Genomic DNA, 17260 nt, shown 5'->3' with positions numbered 1-17260 from the left:
AACAGTGAAATCATTAAAAGCATTTCAAGGCATGTAACCTGTCTCAGTGCTGTTGTCTGGGGTTCTTGGGGCCGATGTGGCTCCTGCTGTTTCTCCATCTGCACCTGTTGCATCAACAATTAGATTCAATTAAGTACAATTTAGGAAGGAAAATTACTATCCAAGACCTCTGTCACCATTTCATTTTCAGTGCAGATCCTTCTCATTGTTTCAAGTTCAGCGGTTCCATTTGAACATCAGGTACAAACACAAGTATGCTCTGAACTCGTCATGTGACTCCCAACGCACAGCAGCAGAGGAGTTATGAGCCTGACAATCTGACATCACAGATTTTTCACACTTTAGTTTACGTTACAAACAATTACCAATGGTAAAAAAAAAGAACAAAAAAAGGTTGTCTTACCTCCAGTGCCAGTGCCAGTGCCAGTTCCTGTGCCAGTTCCAGTTCCAGTTCCAGTTCCAGGTCCAGTACCAGGTCCAGTTCCAGTGCCAGTGCCAGTTCCAGTTCCAGTGCCAGTTCCAGGTCCAGTACCAGTACCAGTACCAGTACCAGTACCAGGTCCAGTTCCAGTTCCAGTTCCAGTTCCAGTTCCAGTACCAGGTCCAGTTCCAGTGCCAGTGCCAGTTCCAGGTCCAGTACCAGTACCAGTACCAGGTCCAGTTCCAGTGCCAGGTCCAGTTCCAGTGCCAGTTCCTGTAGTGCCTGTTCCTGCCACAGTTCCAGTTCCACCACCTGGCAGTCCTACAGTCAGAGGTAACAGGACAATAAGAGTAGGCGGTATAAAGGAAGGTATAGCTCAAGCAGTCATGTCAAATCTTATGGTGCTTCTTACCATATTTAGCAGCTTTAGAGCCAGCTCCAGTACCATAGCCTAGAATAAAGGCAAACAGTGACTACACAGACACAATAACTCATCACATTCTCATCGGCACCTGTATACAAACCACCTTCAGTCCAACCCAGCGCCTGATTCAACTCTCACCTGGACCTCCTGTTCCTGCACCTGGTCCGAAACCACCAGGTCCATATCCACCTGGCCCAAAGCCACCTGGCCTATAGCCACCTATGGAGTAATGTAAACAATTGTGAACATGCTGAAATCTTACTGCTTGTGAAAACAAAAGCATTTAATGTCGTGTGTGTTGTGTTGTTGAATCTTAGTATCTCACCTGGTCCTGTGCCATAACCACCTGGTCCTGTTCCAACTGACATGGGAAAAAAGCAAAAGTATTGAGAAAACAACCAATGTATTAGTCTAAAGGTTAATTTATACTCATTTAACAACTTTCAATTGGACGTTCCTATTTTTGGACACCAGATTGGCCAGGTTATAGGCAAAACCAGGACTTTGTTCAGTCATGGTGCGTTGCTTGACTAAACTAAACTCACCACCACCTCGCCCTACTCCGCCTCCAAGCACTCCACCACCACCCGCTCCACCAAGGCCTGCATCAGGATCAGACCACAACCATTAAGTCCTATGATTTGGTCCAATCGAGGATTTAATGTCACGATCATGATGTTGTGAGAAAAACGTGCATCTGTTCATACCGTATTTAGCAGCTTTTGATCCAGGTCCATAACCTGTCAGGGAGAATGAAAGAGGATAAGGATTTAGTTCATCTATAAAGATTCCGTTTGACTGATCTAAAAAAAACATAACCTTGATTCAGATCAATTACCAGGTCCATATCCAGTCCCTGGTCCTGCTCCACCTCCTACGCCAGGCCCGTAGCCTCCCCCTGGGCCATAGCCTGTCCCGGCCCCTGGTCCAACTCCTGCTCCAGGCCCGTAGCCTCCCCCTGGACCATAGCCTGTCCCGGCCCCTGGTCCAACTCCTGCTCCAGGCCCGTAGCCTCCCCCTGGACCATAGCCTGTCCCGGCCCCTGGTCCAACTCCTGCTCCAGGCCCGTAGCCGGCCCCAGGTCGGTAGCCAGATCCTGTTCCTCCAGCCCCCAAAGCGCCTCCTGTCCCTGCTGGGCCACCAAGACCTGATCCAGGTGCTCCTCCGCCTCCAGCATTACCTGGACCGGGAGAAAAAATGTCCAACGTGCCAATTCAATTTGAGGTGTACTTGATTTTGTTATATATTACCGTATATTACCGTTTAAAATTTATACAGATTTTGGAGCAAGCAAGGAGCATACTACACCTCCTATGCATTTTAAAAGAACACATAAAGTTATAAAGTGATTGTGGATTGTACATGAACTTTTGAAGCATAGTGTCATGCAATTATGTACCATATTGAGACTTGGCCCCACCAGGATATCCTATATGAAACAAAAACAGAGACAAAGACATTTTTGAGCGGTGCCAAGCGCTCCTAACAGTGACTGTGTGTGTGGGTATGTATGTCTATCTGTCCCTATGTCCGAGTATGACCTATTGACCCCTGCAGCTGTTTTGAGCAGTCAGCTAAGTGGGGTTGCATTCCAATTGTCGCTGCTGGCTCATTCACACTGAGCAGTCAGCTAAACACACACACACACACACACACACACACACACACACACACACACACACACACACACACACACACACACACACACACACACACACACACACACACACACACACACACACACACACACACACACACACACACACACACACACACACACACACACACACACACACACACACACACACAGAGCACCGCTCAGTTCACACGCTGGTGTGATTTGTTTTTAAGAAACGCATACTGTATTGGGTTTGATATTGAATTATTGATTATGAAAAGTTCCAGTGCATCCATAGTGTACCTCCCGCGCTGCCGGGTCCAAAACCACCGGGTCCAACTCCAGCCACAACTCCAGAACCTGGTATTCCAGCTGTTCCAAGACCTGATCCAGGCCCACCTCCGGTTCCTAGTCCAACACCCCGTCCTGGGATTCCTCCTCCTCCTCCTCCAAGCCCAGAACCTGGCCCTGTGCCCTGGCCAGGGCCAGCACCTGCGCCTCCAGCACCAAAGGCACCTCCACCAGGCTGACCTACAAAATGAAGCAATACAAAATAATCAACTTTGTTTACGACAAAAGTCATTTCAACAAAAACTAATGGATTTTGTATACACATACTGTACATTCCAACAAATTCCTCAGGCTCTTTTTGTATTTTGCATTCGTTACATTTTGTGTCAAAGCACAAGAAATATCTAACAAACGCAATTATCTTCTTACCATATTTGCGTGCTTTGGCACCTGCGTAACCTGAAAGTTGCAGAGAGAGAATATTATTATTTGGTGCAATATGGGTCTATTATACAATCTAAATGTAGTTAGAATCTGTATTTATAATTACCTCCAGGGCCATAACCGATTCCACCAGGCCCAACTCCACCACCAGGCCCAAATCCAGTACCAGCACCGCCAGGCCCAACTCCGCCACCAGGCCCAAATCTAGTACCAGCACCGCCAGGCCCAACTCCGCCACCAGGCCCAAATCCTGTACCCGCACCACCAGGCCCAAATCCAGTACCAACACCGCCAGGCCCAACTCCGCCACCAGGCCCAAATCCAGTACCAGCACCACCAGGCCCAAATCCAGTACCAGTACCGCCAGGCCCAACTCCGCCACCTGGTCTAAATCCAGTACCAGCACCACCAGGCCCAAATCCAGTACCAGTACCACCAGGTCTAACTCCACCACCAGGCCCAAATCCAGTACCAGCACCACCAGGCCCAACTCCACCACTGCCTGCACCTGTACCTCCAAGCGCTCCACTTAGCATACCTTAAAAATACAAATATGTAGTTACCGTATCACAGTAGGCATACAATGCAATCTGTACTACAATATTGCTAGTGTGGTAAAATAATCATACCATATTTTCGGGCTTTGGCACTGGCATCATATCCTGAAATACAAATCACATGGTTTGTAGGAGCCATATGTGACTCAAATGCAAAGTATCGTGTTTTTATTATTGACATGAACACCTGCACAATGATTGACAGATTGGGCACTGCACTGGTGCATTAGGTGGTGGGCATGATCGCCAGAGTTGGGCGCTGCCACGCTAATAATTAGTTATGGCATTCACCTGTTCACAGAAAGTGTAGGAATAGAGGGTATGCGCATGCATAAAGTGAATGGCAAATCGAGTGGCAAAGTGAGTGGCAAAGTTAGTTTAACGTCATTTAATGCAATCAGATTTTCTGTTTGGATGTATGGACTGTCAAGCCAGTAAGTAGGCGTTCCCAGCATATCTACTGGGTATGTTGATGATTTTTTTAACCTAGTTACAACCGCAATGTGTATGTTAAAATATAATGCATATTTATCATGATTTACCATTTAAATATAAACATCGATCATTGTGCAAGACTGAAACAATGAAGTAGATTTATTGTTTGTATATTACCACCAGGTCCAGTTCCTGCTCCCCCTGGACCAGTTCCAGCTCCACCTGGTCTGTAACCAGCACCACCCAGACCAGTTCCAGTACTGCCAGGTCCAACTCCACCACCAGGCCCGTACCCAGTACCAGCACCACCAGGCCCAACTCCACCACCAGGCCCATACCCAGTACCAGCACCACCAGGCCCAACTCTGCCACCAGGCCCAAATCCGGTACCAGCACCACCAGGCCCAATTCCGCCACCAGGCCCAAATCCAGTACCAGCACCACCAGGCCCAACTCCACCACCAGGCCCAAATCCAGTACCAGCGCCACCAGGCCCAACTCCGCCACCAGGCCCAAATCCAGTACCAGCACCACCAGGCCCAATTCCGCCACCAGGCCCAAATCCAGTACCAGCACCACCAGGCCCAAATCCAGTACCAGCACCGCCAGCCCCAGGCCTAACTCCACCACCAGGCCCAAATCCAGTACCAGCACCGCCAGGCCCAACACCACCACCACCACCTGGACCTCCAAGCGCTCCACTTAGCATACCTATAAATATTAAAATACAAATATGTAGTTATAACTTAACAGTAGACATATACAATGCAATCTGTACTATAATATTGCTTTTGTGATAAAATTATCATACCATATTTTCGGGCTTTGGCACTGGCATCATATCCTGAAATACAAATCACATGTATGATTATCATATTTATCATGATTTACCAATTTAATATAAACATCATTCTGCAAAATTGAAGCAATTTAATAGTCTTTAGAAGTAGATTTATTGTTTGTATATTACCTCCTGGTCCAGTTCCAGCTCCACCTGGTCTGTAACCAGCCCCACCCGGTCCAGTCCCAGCACCCCCCGGTCCAAAGCCACCTGGTCCTGTTCCTACACCTCCAGGCCCATATCCACCAGGCCCAGTGCCTACTCCACCTGGGCCAGTCCCAGCACCACCTGGTCCAGTCCCAGCACCACCTGGTCCGTATCCACCTGGTCCAGTCCCAGCACCACCTGGTCCGTATCCACCTGGGCCAGTCCCAGCACCGCCTGGTCCGTATCCACCTGGTCCAGTCCCAGCACCACCTGGTCCGTATCCACCTGGTCCAGTCCCAGCACCGCCTTGTCCGTATCCACCTGGTCCAGTCCCAGCACCGCCTGGTCCGTATCCACCTGGTCCAGTCCCAGCACCGCCTGGTCCGTATCCACCTGGTCCAGTCCCAGCACCGCCTGGTCCGTATCCACCTGGGCCAGTCCCAGCACCACCTGGTCCAAAGCCAGTAGACATACAATGCAAGCTATAATATTGCTTGTGTGATAAAACTATCCTACCATATTTACGGGCTTTGGCACTGGCATCATATCCTGAAATACAAATCACATCTATGAGAATACATATTTATTGTGATTATGTGATGTGATGTTAGATGTGTTTATCACAGAGGAGGTGCACTGAAAACGGGTATCACCCTAGTATGACATAAACATTTTTTGCAACACTGAGGCAATAAAGCCTGTAGTCAACCTCCAGAGGCCACTTGTGCCAATGCATCATTATCGATATATTGGCCAAAAGAAGCACTGCAGCACCTCATAGACCTTGGTATAGGAGCTGTCTGTGCTCTACTGAACTATTTCCATAGTGGAATAATTAAACATAATAGTACTAGTAATAGTAATAGTAGTAGTAGTACATTGTACTATTTATTTCATTATTTATATTCTTACAATGATTTAACTCCCACCTACACCTCCAGGCCCGCCTCCTGCCCCGGCTCCGCCTCCAAATCCAGGCCCGCCTCCTGTCCCGACTCCGCCTCCAAATCCAGGCCCGCCTCCTGTCCCGACTCCGCCTCCAAATCCAGGTCCGCCTCCTGTCCCGACTCCGCCTCCAAATCCGGGCCCGCCTCCTGTTCCTACTCCACCTCCAAATCCAGGCCCACCTCCTGTCCCAGCCACGCCTCCTTGACCAAGTACACCTCCTCCGGTTCCAGCTCCACCTGGTAAAAAAAAGAAACAAACACTAGAATAGTGCGCTCCTCAGAGGCTAGAACATAGATCCACTGGTTTTGATTGTACGACCTACTGTTCAAGAATCACAGGGCAAAACATTATTTGGCTAGTTACAGTATAGACTAGAGCCATCATGAGGCTGATAAAAAAATTGGGTTGGCAGTTCTTCCTTGGCCCAGTGGGAGTGTGCGTGCAAAGTGTCACAGCAATTGGATTCTGCGTTCATGATGCTGCATTCATATGTTGATCTGACCTCAACATTGTACACTCAAGACACGCTCCATATATGGCAAGTACAGAATTTATTATATTGATCTGACCCCCCATGCCAAAGCACCAGCCCAGCAGTCTGCCGTCTGCAGCCACCCAGGCGGATGCGTGCCCTCAGGGCGTCTTACTGGTATATACTGCTATGGCAAGACGTAACTTCTGATTGATCTATTAGGAACTCTAGAATCAATACAGCGTGTGTCACATTGTCCCAGTTCTAGGCTCACACCCTGATAAATGTCTCCTTACCATATTTAGCAGCAGCTTTGGCTGGGTTCTTCTTTGACTTGCCCGCTCCTATAGTAGAACGAAAAAGACAAAGAACACATAATTTACATGACATTTATCATTTAATTATTCTGTACTGACCACTACATGGACTCCATACGATTCTACATGTCATGTGATTGCAAAGGTTTCTGTGTTGCCGTTTGCTGTACCTGATTTGGGGGAGATGAGAGGGTAACCGCGGAATACTCCAGGCAACGGCTGACTACCAAAACCACCTCGACCAGCTGAGGGAAGTGGGCAAAAATCAGAGGCTATACATCAAAAAATCCTACGCTGCTAAATGTTTGCTGCTTGTAGTTGACACCACCTCACCGCTTTATTTCCTGTTGGCTATTTAGATTTGACATATGACATCCAGATACCGGTATGTTGAATACATGTTCTGTTCACCATCAGGTGTGATATTTAACTATTGTCCCAGTTACAGTACCTTACTACTTTGAGGCACTTGATTGTAAAACAAAGTATAAATCAGGCATTCAAGTCACTTTGAAAAAGAGAGTTGTCTTAATGCTTTTATTGTTGTAATTGTTGTAGAAGTGTAAAACGATGCAATAACGAGATGCGGATGCTCGTTTGGGATTTATCAAAACTTCAGTGACATTAAACGGTTATCTAATTTTGTAGCAGAGGTGAACACTCACCACCACCAGCTCCATCTCCAGCTCCTCCCTGACCCTGGCCCAGCACTCCACTTCCTGTGAAGGGGTGGAAATAGTTTGATATTTGTGAAGTAATGTCATATGGAATTGAAGTTGTGTAGAGTTTAAATGATTTACTCACCAGTTTGAGAGCCAGTGGCAACACCAGGGAGAACACCACGACCTCCAAAACCTACAGCGCATAGCATGGAGATGGGATGAAAGGAAAAGGGTAAAACTTTTTAAAAACTAAAAGTAGTAGACAACTTTTATGTATACTAGTCCATATCTAAACAACATAATCAGTTTATTTTGTTTCCCACATAATTATATGGACATTACATGAAATGAAATACTACATAAAGCATGATAGAACACATTCAAATTAAAAGGCCAATTACCTTGGCCTGGCACAATTCCTCCTTGATACAGTCCAGGCAGCCCAATGCCTATATGAGCGAACACACACACACACACACACACACACACACACACACACACACACACACACACACACACACACACACACACACACACACACACACACACACACACACACACACACACACACACACACACACACACACACACACACACACACACACACACACACACACACACACACACACACACACACACACACACACGCACATTACCAACTGTGCCTAAACTTAATCAATTACCTACATACTGTATAACTAAAAGTTTCCCTAGCAAGAATCAAACCAAGAACCCTTTGATTACAGTCCAATGGCACAATCAATCAATCTTTATTTAAAAAAAAAAAACAGCAAAAAAAAACTAAAAAACATACACTCCAGTGTGGATAGAGTGTCAATACCACCACTACACCATGCAGCGCAATGAATGTTTGGCATCCTAATAATGTCATATATAAACTGAACCAGCTGTAAGCTTTAGCCAGTTCATTGGTTGGGGTCGTATTCCCCAACCATTCACACGGTGTAGGTGATTTATGATAGATGATGAATGAAAGGTGATTTTACCTGGTACTTGTTTTGATGCTTTTCCAGCTTTTCCAGCAGTCTTTCCTCCAGGTAATCCAGTCTGAGGCAACACTGGTACTGAAACGGGAAAATGTGTTTGTTACCTTAGTATAGATCAATTACAAATGGGGCTATAGTTACAGTAAGTATTTTTATGCTGTTTCAGAAGTTCTGTACGCACTCGTAACACTCCGGTTGAGGTGCGATGAAAAAAACAAACAAAACAAAAACAAACTAGAAAAAGGTCTCCACCAGGGCAGGTCAGGTTGTGGCCACCTGGTGGCACTATAATAGGCCAATGTGAAAAGGGTGACATTTCTTCTTAAGCCTTGGATGACAATTGGATAATTTGAGGCATTTTGTTCCAAAAATGTGTTTTGCAAAAATCCACCTGTTGGTGGCGCTATAACAGGACAATGTGAAAAGGGTGGGATACATTCCTCAGCCTAGTAGGAAAGTCTTTCACGTAAATTGCACGCTCCGTTCATGGCTTTTTGTTCAAAACGGGCCGCCTACATAGCGGTTTTTCACTTCCTGACTTGCAGTGTCCAGGTAAAACGGCTTTCAAACTAAGACGTCTAACGTTGAAGTGAACGCGATCCGCAAGTTCCTTTTCAGCCACTAGATGACGGCGGTAAATGAGTTTTAAGATTGAGAATTAAGATGAAATTAATTAATTACTTTAATAAATTAATTGTGTTATATGTGAAGGCATTATACATATTTAACACATATTATACTGTATGTGATTTGTAGTACAGATCTTAACACTTACCGCCTGCTGGAACAGCAGCTCCAGTGCCAAAGCCGCCAGGCCCAACTCCTGCACCACCAGGCCCAAATCCTGCGCCACCAGGCCCAATACCTCCTGCACCACCAGGCCCAACTCCTGCACCACCAGGCCCAACTCCTGCACCACCGGGCCCAACTCCTGCACCACCAGGCCCAAAGCCACCAGCACCACCAGGTCCAACTCCTGCGCCGCCAGGCCCGAAGCCACCAGCACCACCAGGTCCAACTCCTGCACCACCAGGCCCGAATCCACCAGCAACACCAGGTCCAACTCCTGTGCCGCCAGGCCCAAAGCCACCAGCACCACCAGGTCCAAATCCTGCGCCGCCAGGCCCGAAGCCACCAGCACCACCAGGTCCAACTCCTGCGCCGCCAGGCCCGAAGCCACCAGCACCACCAGGTCCAACTCCTGCACCACCAGGCCCGAAGCCACCAGCACCACCAGGTCCAACTCCTGCGCCGCCAGGCCCAAAGCCACCAGCACCACCAGGTCCAACTCCTGTGCCGCCAGGCCCAAAGCCACCAGCACCACCAGGCCCAACTCCTGCGCCACCAGGCCCAAAGCCACCACCACCACCAGGCCCATATCCTGTCCCACCTAGTGCTGTTCGAGCTCCACCTAAGATAGATAAGTTAGATTGAATTACTATGAAGTTAGAATTCATGAAATATTACTAATATCTTGTAATAAGCAGTAATTACCTGATTTGGGAGGTTTGGGGACTCCTCCTGGCCCATAACCACCTCCATAACCGCCGTAGCCACCTAGGACAGCACAGACGGTACAATTAGGATGGCTCTGTGTGTCTGTATACGTATTACTGTAAAGTCTGTAATATTACTTATTTTTCTTTATTTTATTTAAATTGCCAAACAAAACCCAAACTGACCTCCTGGTCCATATCCTGTTCCAGCTCCCTGGCCTCCGGGCCCGAGCCCCCCAGTTCCCAGTCCACCAGTTCCCTGGCCCAGTCCACCCTGGCCCCAGCCACCTCCGGTTCCAAGCACTCCCCCTGCACCGTATCCTATAATGTGGGGACAGGAAAGCCTTAATGCTCAGTGCCTCTTTTCCTCCTTGATGTGTGTGAAGTACAGAATGCTACATCATACAGTACATTAATGAATCCAATGTGTCCCTGTGTGCCTCCGCCCTTTGGTAATGTTATACATCTATGACTGTTGCCAGACAGAAACCTCACTAAGATTAATGTGTCCCCCTGGAAGGATTCTGTGAAAGTGTTAAGTGTTTGACTTTAAAACTGTTTAAAACTCCTCAAGGGTCAATCTATGGACGGGCCAGTAAAGATTTACTGTACAAGACGGAGAGAGGAAACAGAAACCTGTATAAGGAAATGGGAAAACCAGAAATGAATCCTCCAGTTGACTGTTAAACTCTGAGTTGGTACAAGATATGTTCAATAGATTCATACATTTTCATAAACATAGTCTTGCAGGTTAATGTATACATAGATTTTGTATTATAGTAACATTTGCGTTATTGCCTACAGTACGTGCTAAATGGAAATCTAAGGAGGTGAAACATAATGTCATCATGCGGATTTCAATGGTTTAGTGTAACTTCTGGTTTGATTGATGGAATTTGTAGATGCCACCCTTCAATTGCTTTTTCAGGTTAGGCAAGCAGGATGTTTTCGTCTTACTCATATGGGTAGGGGCGAGGCCGTACAAACATTTACATTTTCTGGGTATTATTGTCTAGAATGTATAAATAACATGCTGGGTTGAGGGGACCAGACTTTCGGCAAACTGGAAAGTGTGACTGAAGAGTCTCTTTCCTGTGCTTGACACTGACCCATTTTCTACCCCAAGGCATTATGGGTGGGATTCGAAGGTTCCACAAAGCCGGGGCCTAGCGTCGGAGAACAGTAACAATATTACCAAGATTCCTCATCCTGCATGAGCGAGCTGCATGTCCGACAAGGCAAACAAAAAAGAGACGGTCAAAATTCCAAAGCAAACCCCTCGCTCTGACTGAGGTGATGACTTCCTCTCTTTATCTGGGGGTCCACCATATCTAACGCATTAGCTTTTATCAGAATATGGGTCTGTGTGCATGCCTGCGTCTCTATGTGTGTGTGTGTGTGTGTGTGTGTGTGTGTGTGTGCGTGCGTGCGTGCGTGCGTGCGTGCGTGCGTGCGTGCGTGCCGGAGGGCCTGTGGCCCCTTATGAGCAGCATATAGCCTTGAAGGAATGAGGAAATGAAATAATGGCAAATGCATGCAACTATAGGATCCCACTGGACTGACTCTCCCAAGGAACAATATTTACAGTACAGTGCATAGGGTCTGCCGCCTGACCACTGATCATTGTGCAGCGAGCACAAAGGACTTCCACTCATTGTAAGGGCTAGTTACCGTAATGGAGGCCACTGATTAGGCGATTAATGTTGCAGCCAGTGTATTGTTTGGGGTTGTCTGCTATGGCAAGTGATCTGTCGTCAATGTGGCATACAGTTCACCTCCACCCCCACCCAAACCCCTGTTCTGTGTTCTCCCACATGGTACTGTATATAGAATAGATGGTGAGGTTAGGGTTGTCGGTCATCTTCCTAATGAGACTTGACAGTACAAGCAGTCTTACCTGACTTTCCAGGTTTTCTGCCAGCCCCTGTGAACAAGAAAAGCACAGTTTTTCCTCCATGTTTTTTAGACTCTGAACTGAGACTTTTGTAGAAAAAACAACAACAATAAAATCATAATAATAATGCATGAAATTATATAATTGACATGTACTATAGTATAGATAGACTATACTAAATAACGGTAAGATACATTTTCTGCAGTATATTATTCTTCATTAACTCTCCTGTTATTCATATGACATAATGGGCTGTATTTTGCGTGTCTTAAGTACCAGGTCTTATTACTTAACTTAAGACCTGGAGGCGTGGTCAATGCTCTTTGGCCACTCAGAATAGCCAAATGGCATTGATCACGCCTCCAGGTCTTAAGTTAAGTAATAAGACCTGGTACTTAAGACACGCAAAATACAGCCCAGTGTATCATATGAATAACTGGTGCATAGTTGCCTACAACTACTCACCTCGACCAGTGCCTCCAGGACCAATACCAGCTGGCCCAGTTCCATAGCCACCAGGACCCACACCAGCAGGAACAAAGCCTCCTGGTCTAACTCCTCCTGGTCCAACTCCTCCTGGTCCAACTCCTCCTGGTCCAACTCCTCCTGGTCCAACTCCTCCTGGCCCAACTCCTCCTGGTCCAACTCCTCCTGGCCCAACTCCTCCTGGCCCAACTCCTCCTGGCCCAACTCCTCCTGGCCCAACTCCTCCTGGCCCAACTCCTCCTGGCCCAACTCCTCCAGGTCCCAGACCTCCTGGTCCCAGACCTCCTGGTCCCAGACCTCCAGGTCCGAGTCCGACACCCAAGCCTCCAGGACCTCCACCACGACCACCGTAGCCAGCTCCTATAGAATCAAGTCCAATAAAATGTACAATATGTGTTAAATCATCAAATTAAAAATAAATGTTGGTTTCATACACTTTACATCTGATGTGAGGTTGGCCAGATGACTATATGATTATATGCCAATAGCATAAATTATTACAATTGGAGTTCCTGGAGTACCTCATAAAGCTTCTAATCTATGATCACTACTTACAACACTATAAAAAAAACACAATTGCAGTTATAGCACTGTAGCATACTTGTACAATGTTGAACATAAAGGTTAAACTGCTACCAGTCAGCTCTTTACACAATCAAAACTTTTTTCATTTGTGCATGTTCCTTTGATAAATGTCAGCCCTACTCTGAGACTAATGTTTATGCAGAGATGTCTAAGTCTTAAAAGCTTCACGCTAGCAAACGCTGCCTCCAAGCTTCTCACCGGTTTTAGGAGGTTTTCTTCCAGCTCCTGGGGAACATCAGTAGCAACCGTCAGAAATTACATGAGTGATTATTACCATGCAGCATCCTAGAAGCATTGGGTGATGGTCGACAATCATAAATAAGGCTTTCTTCTTCTTACCTGGCCCAACACCTGCAGGTCCTAGTCCGCTGCTGCCTGGACCAAAGCCTCCGGGGCCAACACCACCTGGTCCACCACCATAGCCAGCTGTTGGATAAAACAGTCAGGGAGATATGAGGACAAAACACTCAGACATGTATCTTACAATAAATACACCACGTCTCTGTGTGTACAACTCCACTACACAGAGTGCAGTTCCCGTCCTTGAGTCGGTCGGATACACGGTTGTCAAGAACCGCCAGTGAACTTAATGAGCCTAAGTCCCGCCTCACCTGTAGAATTACCAGGCTCTGCCTCAGCCAATTGATTGCCATGGCAACCCTACACCTGCCTTTTGATTACTTAACCAGTCCACTTTTCACAGTCAGTTTGCACTCTGACACAGGCAGGTCAGGCAGATGCAGAGATCTCCATTATGGGCACAAAAGGGACAGGGAGACAGCCGACGGTTAAAAGGGGTGCTATGGCAACGAATACTTGCATCATTTCCAAGTAGGCTGGTGGCCGACGGGCACAGGTCTAGTATAAATAAATGAAAGCCAAACATGGGCAGAGACAGCTGAAAGAAATGACACATCGGCGAGTAATTTCTAGATGATTCTTGTGGCATAACTACATGAGGAATTCCTCCCCCGTGAGACAGGGTTGAAACCTGGACCTCCTCCAGGAGATGATGTAATTTTAACTAAATAGCCTATAGTGCAAGGTTAAAGTGGACATTGTTTTGATTGTGTATGTAAGCTTGAAATACTGTGATGAATATATAGAATATGTTTTGAAGCAATAGTGATGGTGCCAGACATGGTGCCACTAGTAATGTAACCTTTCACTCATTTAGCAATCTCTAAAATGAGGTTAAAGCATTGAACACACTGTCACATTCTGAAAAGAACAAGACACTATCCAGTATCCACTACAGAAGAATAGGCAGTATCCAACCTCCTGGTCCAAATCCGGTCCCAGCTCCCCCAGGGCCAAATCGGGTCCCAGCTCCCCCGGGGCCAAATCCGGTCCCAGCTCCCCCAGGGCCAAATCCGGTCCCAGCTCCCCCGGGGCCAAATCCGGTTCCAGTTCCACCTGGCCCAAATCCGGTTCCGGGCCCGGCACCCACACCGGCACCTGCACCTAATCCGGCTCCAGCTCCACCAGCCGGTATGTACACACCTGAAACACAGCAACACAACTACGCTCAGTAACACACAATAAATTACACCACACAGAGCACACACTGTGCCCACTGCCCAATGGCTTTGAGTCAAAGATTAAATGTTATTAGCTGTGTTGAACAATGCTATGACAAACAAAGGCTATTTGTTTCACTAAACTATGCCTTAGATTTGAAAATAAGCCATCTGTACTATTAAAACCAAGTGCTTGAAACCTCATTTTCATTTGATCTAATCTAAATCAAAAGGCTTTGGCTTATCTGTACATAAACAGCAGTGTAATGTTTCCATTACCCTGGACTCTGGACAGATTAAATGACCTTTTTATGGGCCATCTGTCAGTGCTAATGAATCTTGAATTTCTCCTATCATTTCTGGCTCCTTAAAAAATTACTTTCATTTGTGCAAACAAAAACTAGACATACCCAGATAAGAAGGTGAGATAGCAAAATAATAAACTAGCTGATGTCATTTTGGTAGTGAGTGAGTGAGTGAGTGCGTGCGTGCGTGTACGTGTGCGTGTGTGTGTGCGTGTGCGTGTGTGTGTGTGTGTGTGTGTGTGCGTGTGAAAGAGAGAGTCTGAGTGATCACCACCACTGCACTCTGAGAATGAGTTTCTTTGCCGCTGATAAGAAACATCCCTTAAGCCAAAAGGCATGTTCCCTCGCTTGTAATTCTCACACTTTTCTGCAGCCACTATAACATGTTTCACCAAATGAGATCGAAAGCCGAAAATAGAATCGTAGAAAAGCTAACTATAAAAGGAAAAAGGCTGTCGAGATCCCAAAGCCCCAGATGTGAGAAAAAGAGGTCTTCAGGGAATGCTACAAGAAGGGTAGTTTAGTGATCTCAGAGCAATGCCATGCGCAGCGCACAAGCAATGTGCAGTAAAATCACTGAACCCTGAGTCGTCCATCACTGCCATGTTGAGTCTGTGGCATGGAAAGCTCACCCCGTCTCTAGAAGTCTTTTGCAGTGTTTTGAGGGAATCTCAGAAAGAACACGAAAAGATTCTACTCACTTTGAGCTAAATAGGTGCAACCTGGGAGTCTTGCAAGGCCACATGAAACAACAGTATTACAGACATGGACGTCTATTCAAATGAGGATAACACACATTTGAACTTTAAAACACTGTCCAGAAATCTTTGTTAGTGGCAACTCAAAATTATTCTACCTCATATTGTGATCTACAGTGTTTAAGTGTCACCTTATGACTCAGAAGTTATTATTGGAAATACAATCGTTCATCAAATTCTTGTTGAGGGAATGTTGATGCGATTTTAATACTCATACTGAAAAGCTTGGAAAGCGCCAACTGTCAATTATAATGTCCCATGTGGTTATCATTCATTACCTGGTGACAGATAGCAAGCACACAGAAATCAACGTGGCATTGCTCAGACCTCCCTTCAGTGTGTGTGTACCAGGGCAACATCATATCAGTTGGACTAAAAGCACTCTCCTCTTATACCAGTAGGAAGAATTCAAATGTAAACGTCCGTATGGGCTCACTGTGACTAGGTTACTCATTCCCTTCCCTAACTGTGCTTTCCTTTTCTTTCTTTTTTGACTAGCTAATTATCTCCCTGTGCCAGTTCCCAAATTCCCCACACATTTCTGTGCAGTGTTCTCACTGCTGCCCCACTAATTGTGCTTCTTTAACACCAGCAAAAGAGTTCCGAATACCAGGAGAAATGACTCAGTTGCCATTTTTATAGCTAAAAGGAATTACAAATTGCTCAGGAATTACAAATTACAAACTTTTGGAAGTACTTATGGAAGCATGTGTTCATTTATCCATCTGTAACCTTTGAGTGTGTGTGAATGCATATCCAATTGGACCCATAAACAATGAGGAGTTTACGGTGCATGCAGTGTGACTGCAGGTTGACATAGAGGCTGCACTTCAGCACCAATGTTTACAGTAGAGAAAATACTAGGCCTGTCACAATTAATTAATCATTACATAATCGCCTAATAGCAAATATAATCATATATCAAATCAATCACATAATCATAATCGTCATAATTGATGCATGTTGAAAAATGTTCATACATTTTCAAACATTTTCCAAAAATAGCAGAAATAGCTAATCTACAACCTCACAACTTTGTGATGTCTTGTAATCTTGCAGATCAGCAATTTCTGCTATTTTTTACATTTTTAAGTACAAATGAAAATGATACTCAGTAATTTGTTTGTATACGGTATTTAAGTTATTTGTCATATCTGCACTGTGCAATTTGTGATTACGAAGCCTATTAAAAAGGCACGGCTAACATTTCAATCGTTTTTTAATTTTTTTGTGGCAATTAATCGTCAACTTAAAAAATGTAATCGTGGCAGCCCAAAATACACTGGATCAAACCCATTCATTTGCTTACTTGATTTATACTTGTTTGTGCATCAGTGTTGTGCATTGAAAATTGCCAATCTACAAGCTCACAACTGTTTGCTTGTAGATCAGCTATTTTAGGTGGACGACATGCCACGCAACCAAGTATAAATCATATAAATACATAACCTCTTCCTAACTTTAAAGGATAATTCCATACTAGAAGGCTTTCTTACCTTTATTTGTAGTTGTTACGTCCCCACCAAAGAGGTCCAGGTGTTATTTTGTGCAAAAGTGCATTATTGGCTATTTCCCCTACCATAAGCCCTCAATGGGGGTTGGGTTTTTGTGCTAATTGGCTTATTTCCATCG

General features: G+C 45.7%; 1 protein-coding gene across 1 annotated transcript in view; it reads right to left on the bottom strand.

Annotated features, from left to right (window-relative positions):
• The window catches only part of elnb (elastin b), a 33984-nt gene that overhangs the window by 15557 nt on the left and 1167 nt on the right, over positions 1 to 17260 (bottom strand). The window contains exons 2-32 of the mRNA XM_083759532.1: positions 14324 to 14548; positions 13385 to 13471; positions 12440 to 12820; positions 11978 to 12004; positions 10267 to 10401; positions 10079 to 10141; positions 9360 to 9995; positions 8585 to 8662; positions 7979 to 8026; positions 7720 to 7770; positions 7581 to 7634; positions 7086 to 7160; positions 6895 to 6942; positions 6102 to 6362; positions 5161 to 5628; positions 5002 to 5034; positions 4860 to 4901; positions 4368 to 4811; positions 3828 to 3860; positions 3305 to 3736; positions 3184 to 3213; positions 2767 to 2994; positions 2245 to 2274; positions 1684 to 2025; positions 1553 to 1585; positions 1391 to 1447; positions 1171 to 1206; positions 984 to 1064; positions 834 to 872; positions 404 to 742; positions 39 to 104 (exon numbers count right to left, since the gene is read on the bottom strand). Of these exons, the coding sequence (XP_083615658.1) occupies positions 39 to 104; positions 404 to 742; positions 834 to 872; positions 984 to 1064; positions 1171 to 1206; positions 1391 to 1447; positions 1553 to 1585; positions 1684 to 2025; positions 2245 to 2274; positions 2767 to 2994; positions 3184 to 3213; positions 3305 to 3736; positions 3828 to 3860; positions 4368 to 4811; positions 4860 to 4901; positions 5002 to 5034; positions 5161 to 5628; positions 6102 to 6362; positions 6895 to 6942; positions 7086 to 7160; positions 7581 to 7634; positions 7720 to 7770; positions 7979 to 8026; positions 8585 to 8662; positions 9360 to 9995; positions 10079 to 10141; positions 10267 to 10401; positions 11978 to 12004; positions 12440 to 12820; positions 13385 to 13471; positions 14324 to 14548 (4902 nt within the window). The remainder of the gene's footprint in view (positions 1 to 38; positions 105 to 403; positions 743 to 833; positions 873 to 983; positions 1065 to 1170; positions 1207 to 1390; positions 1448 to 1552; positions 1586 to 1683; positions 2026 to 2244; positions 2275 to 2766; positions 2995 to 3183; positions 3214 to 3304; positions 3737 to 3827; positions 3861 to 4367; positions 4812 to 4859; positions 4902 to 5001; positions 5035 to 5160; positions 5629 to 6101; positions 6363 to 6894; positions 6943 to 7085; positions 7161 to 7580; positions 7635 to 7719; positions 7771 to 7978; positions 8027 to 8584; positions 8663 to 9359; positions 9996 to 10078; positions 10142 to 10266; positions 10402 to 11977; positions 12005 to 12439; positions 12821 to 13384; positions 13472 to 14323; positions 14549 to 17260) is intronic.

This window comes from Protomyctophum parallelum (assembly GCF_964188405.1).
Source record: "Protomyctophum parallelum genome assembly, chromosome: 1".
NCBI classification, from domain to species: Eukaryota; Metazoa; Chordata; class Actinopteri; order Myctophiformes; family Myctophidae; genus Protomyctophum; species Protomyctophum parallelum.
This window is presented reverse-complemented; position numbering and strand designations above follow the sequence as displayed.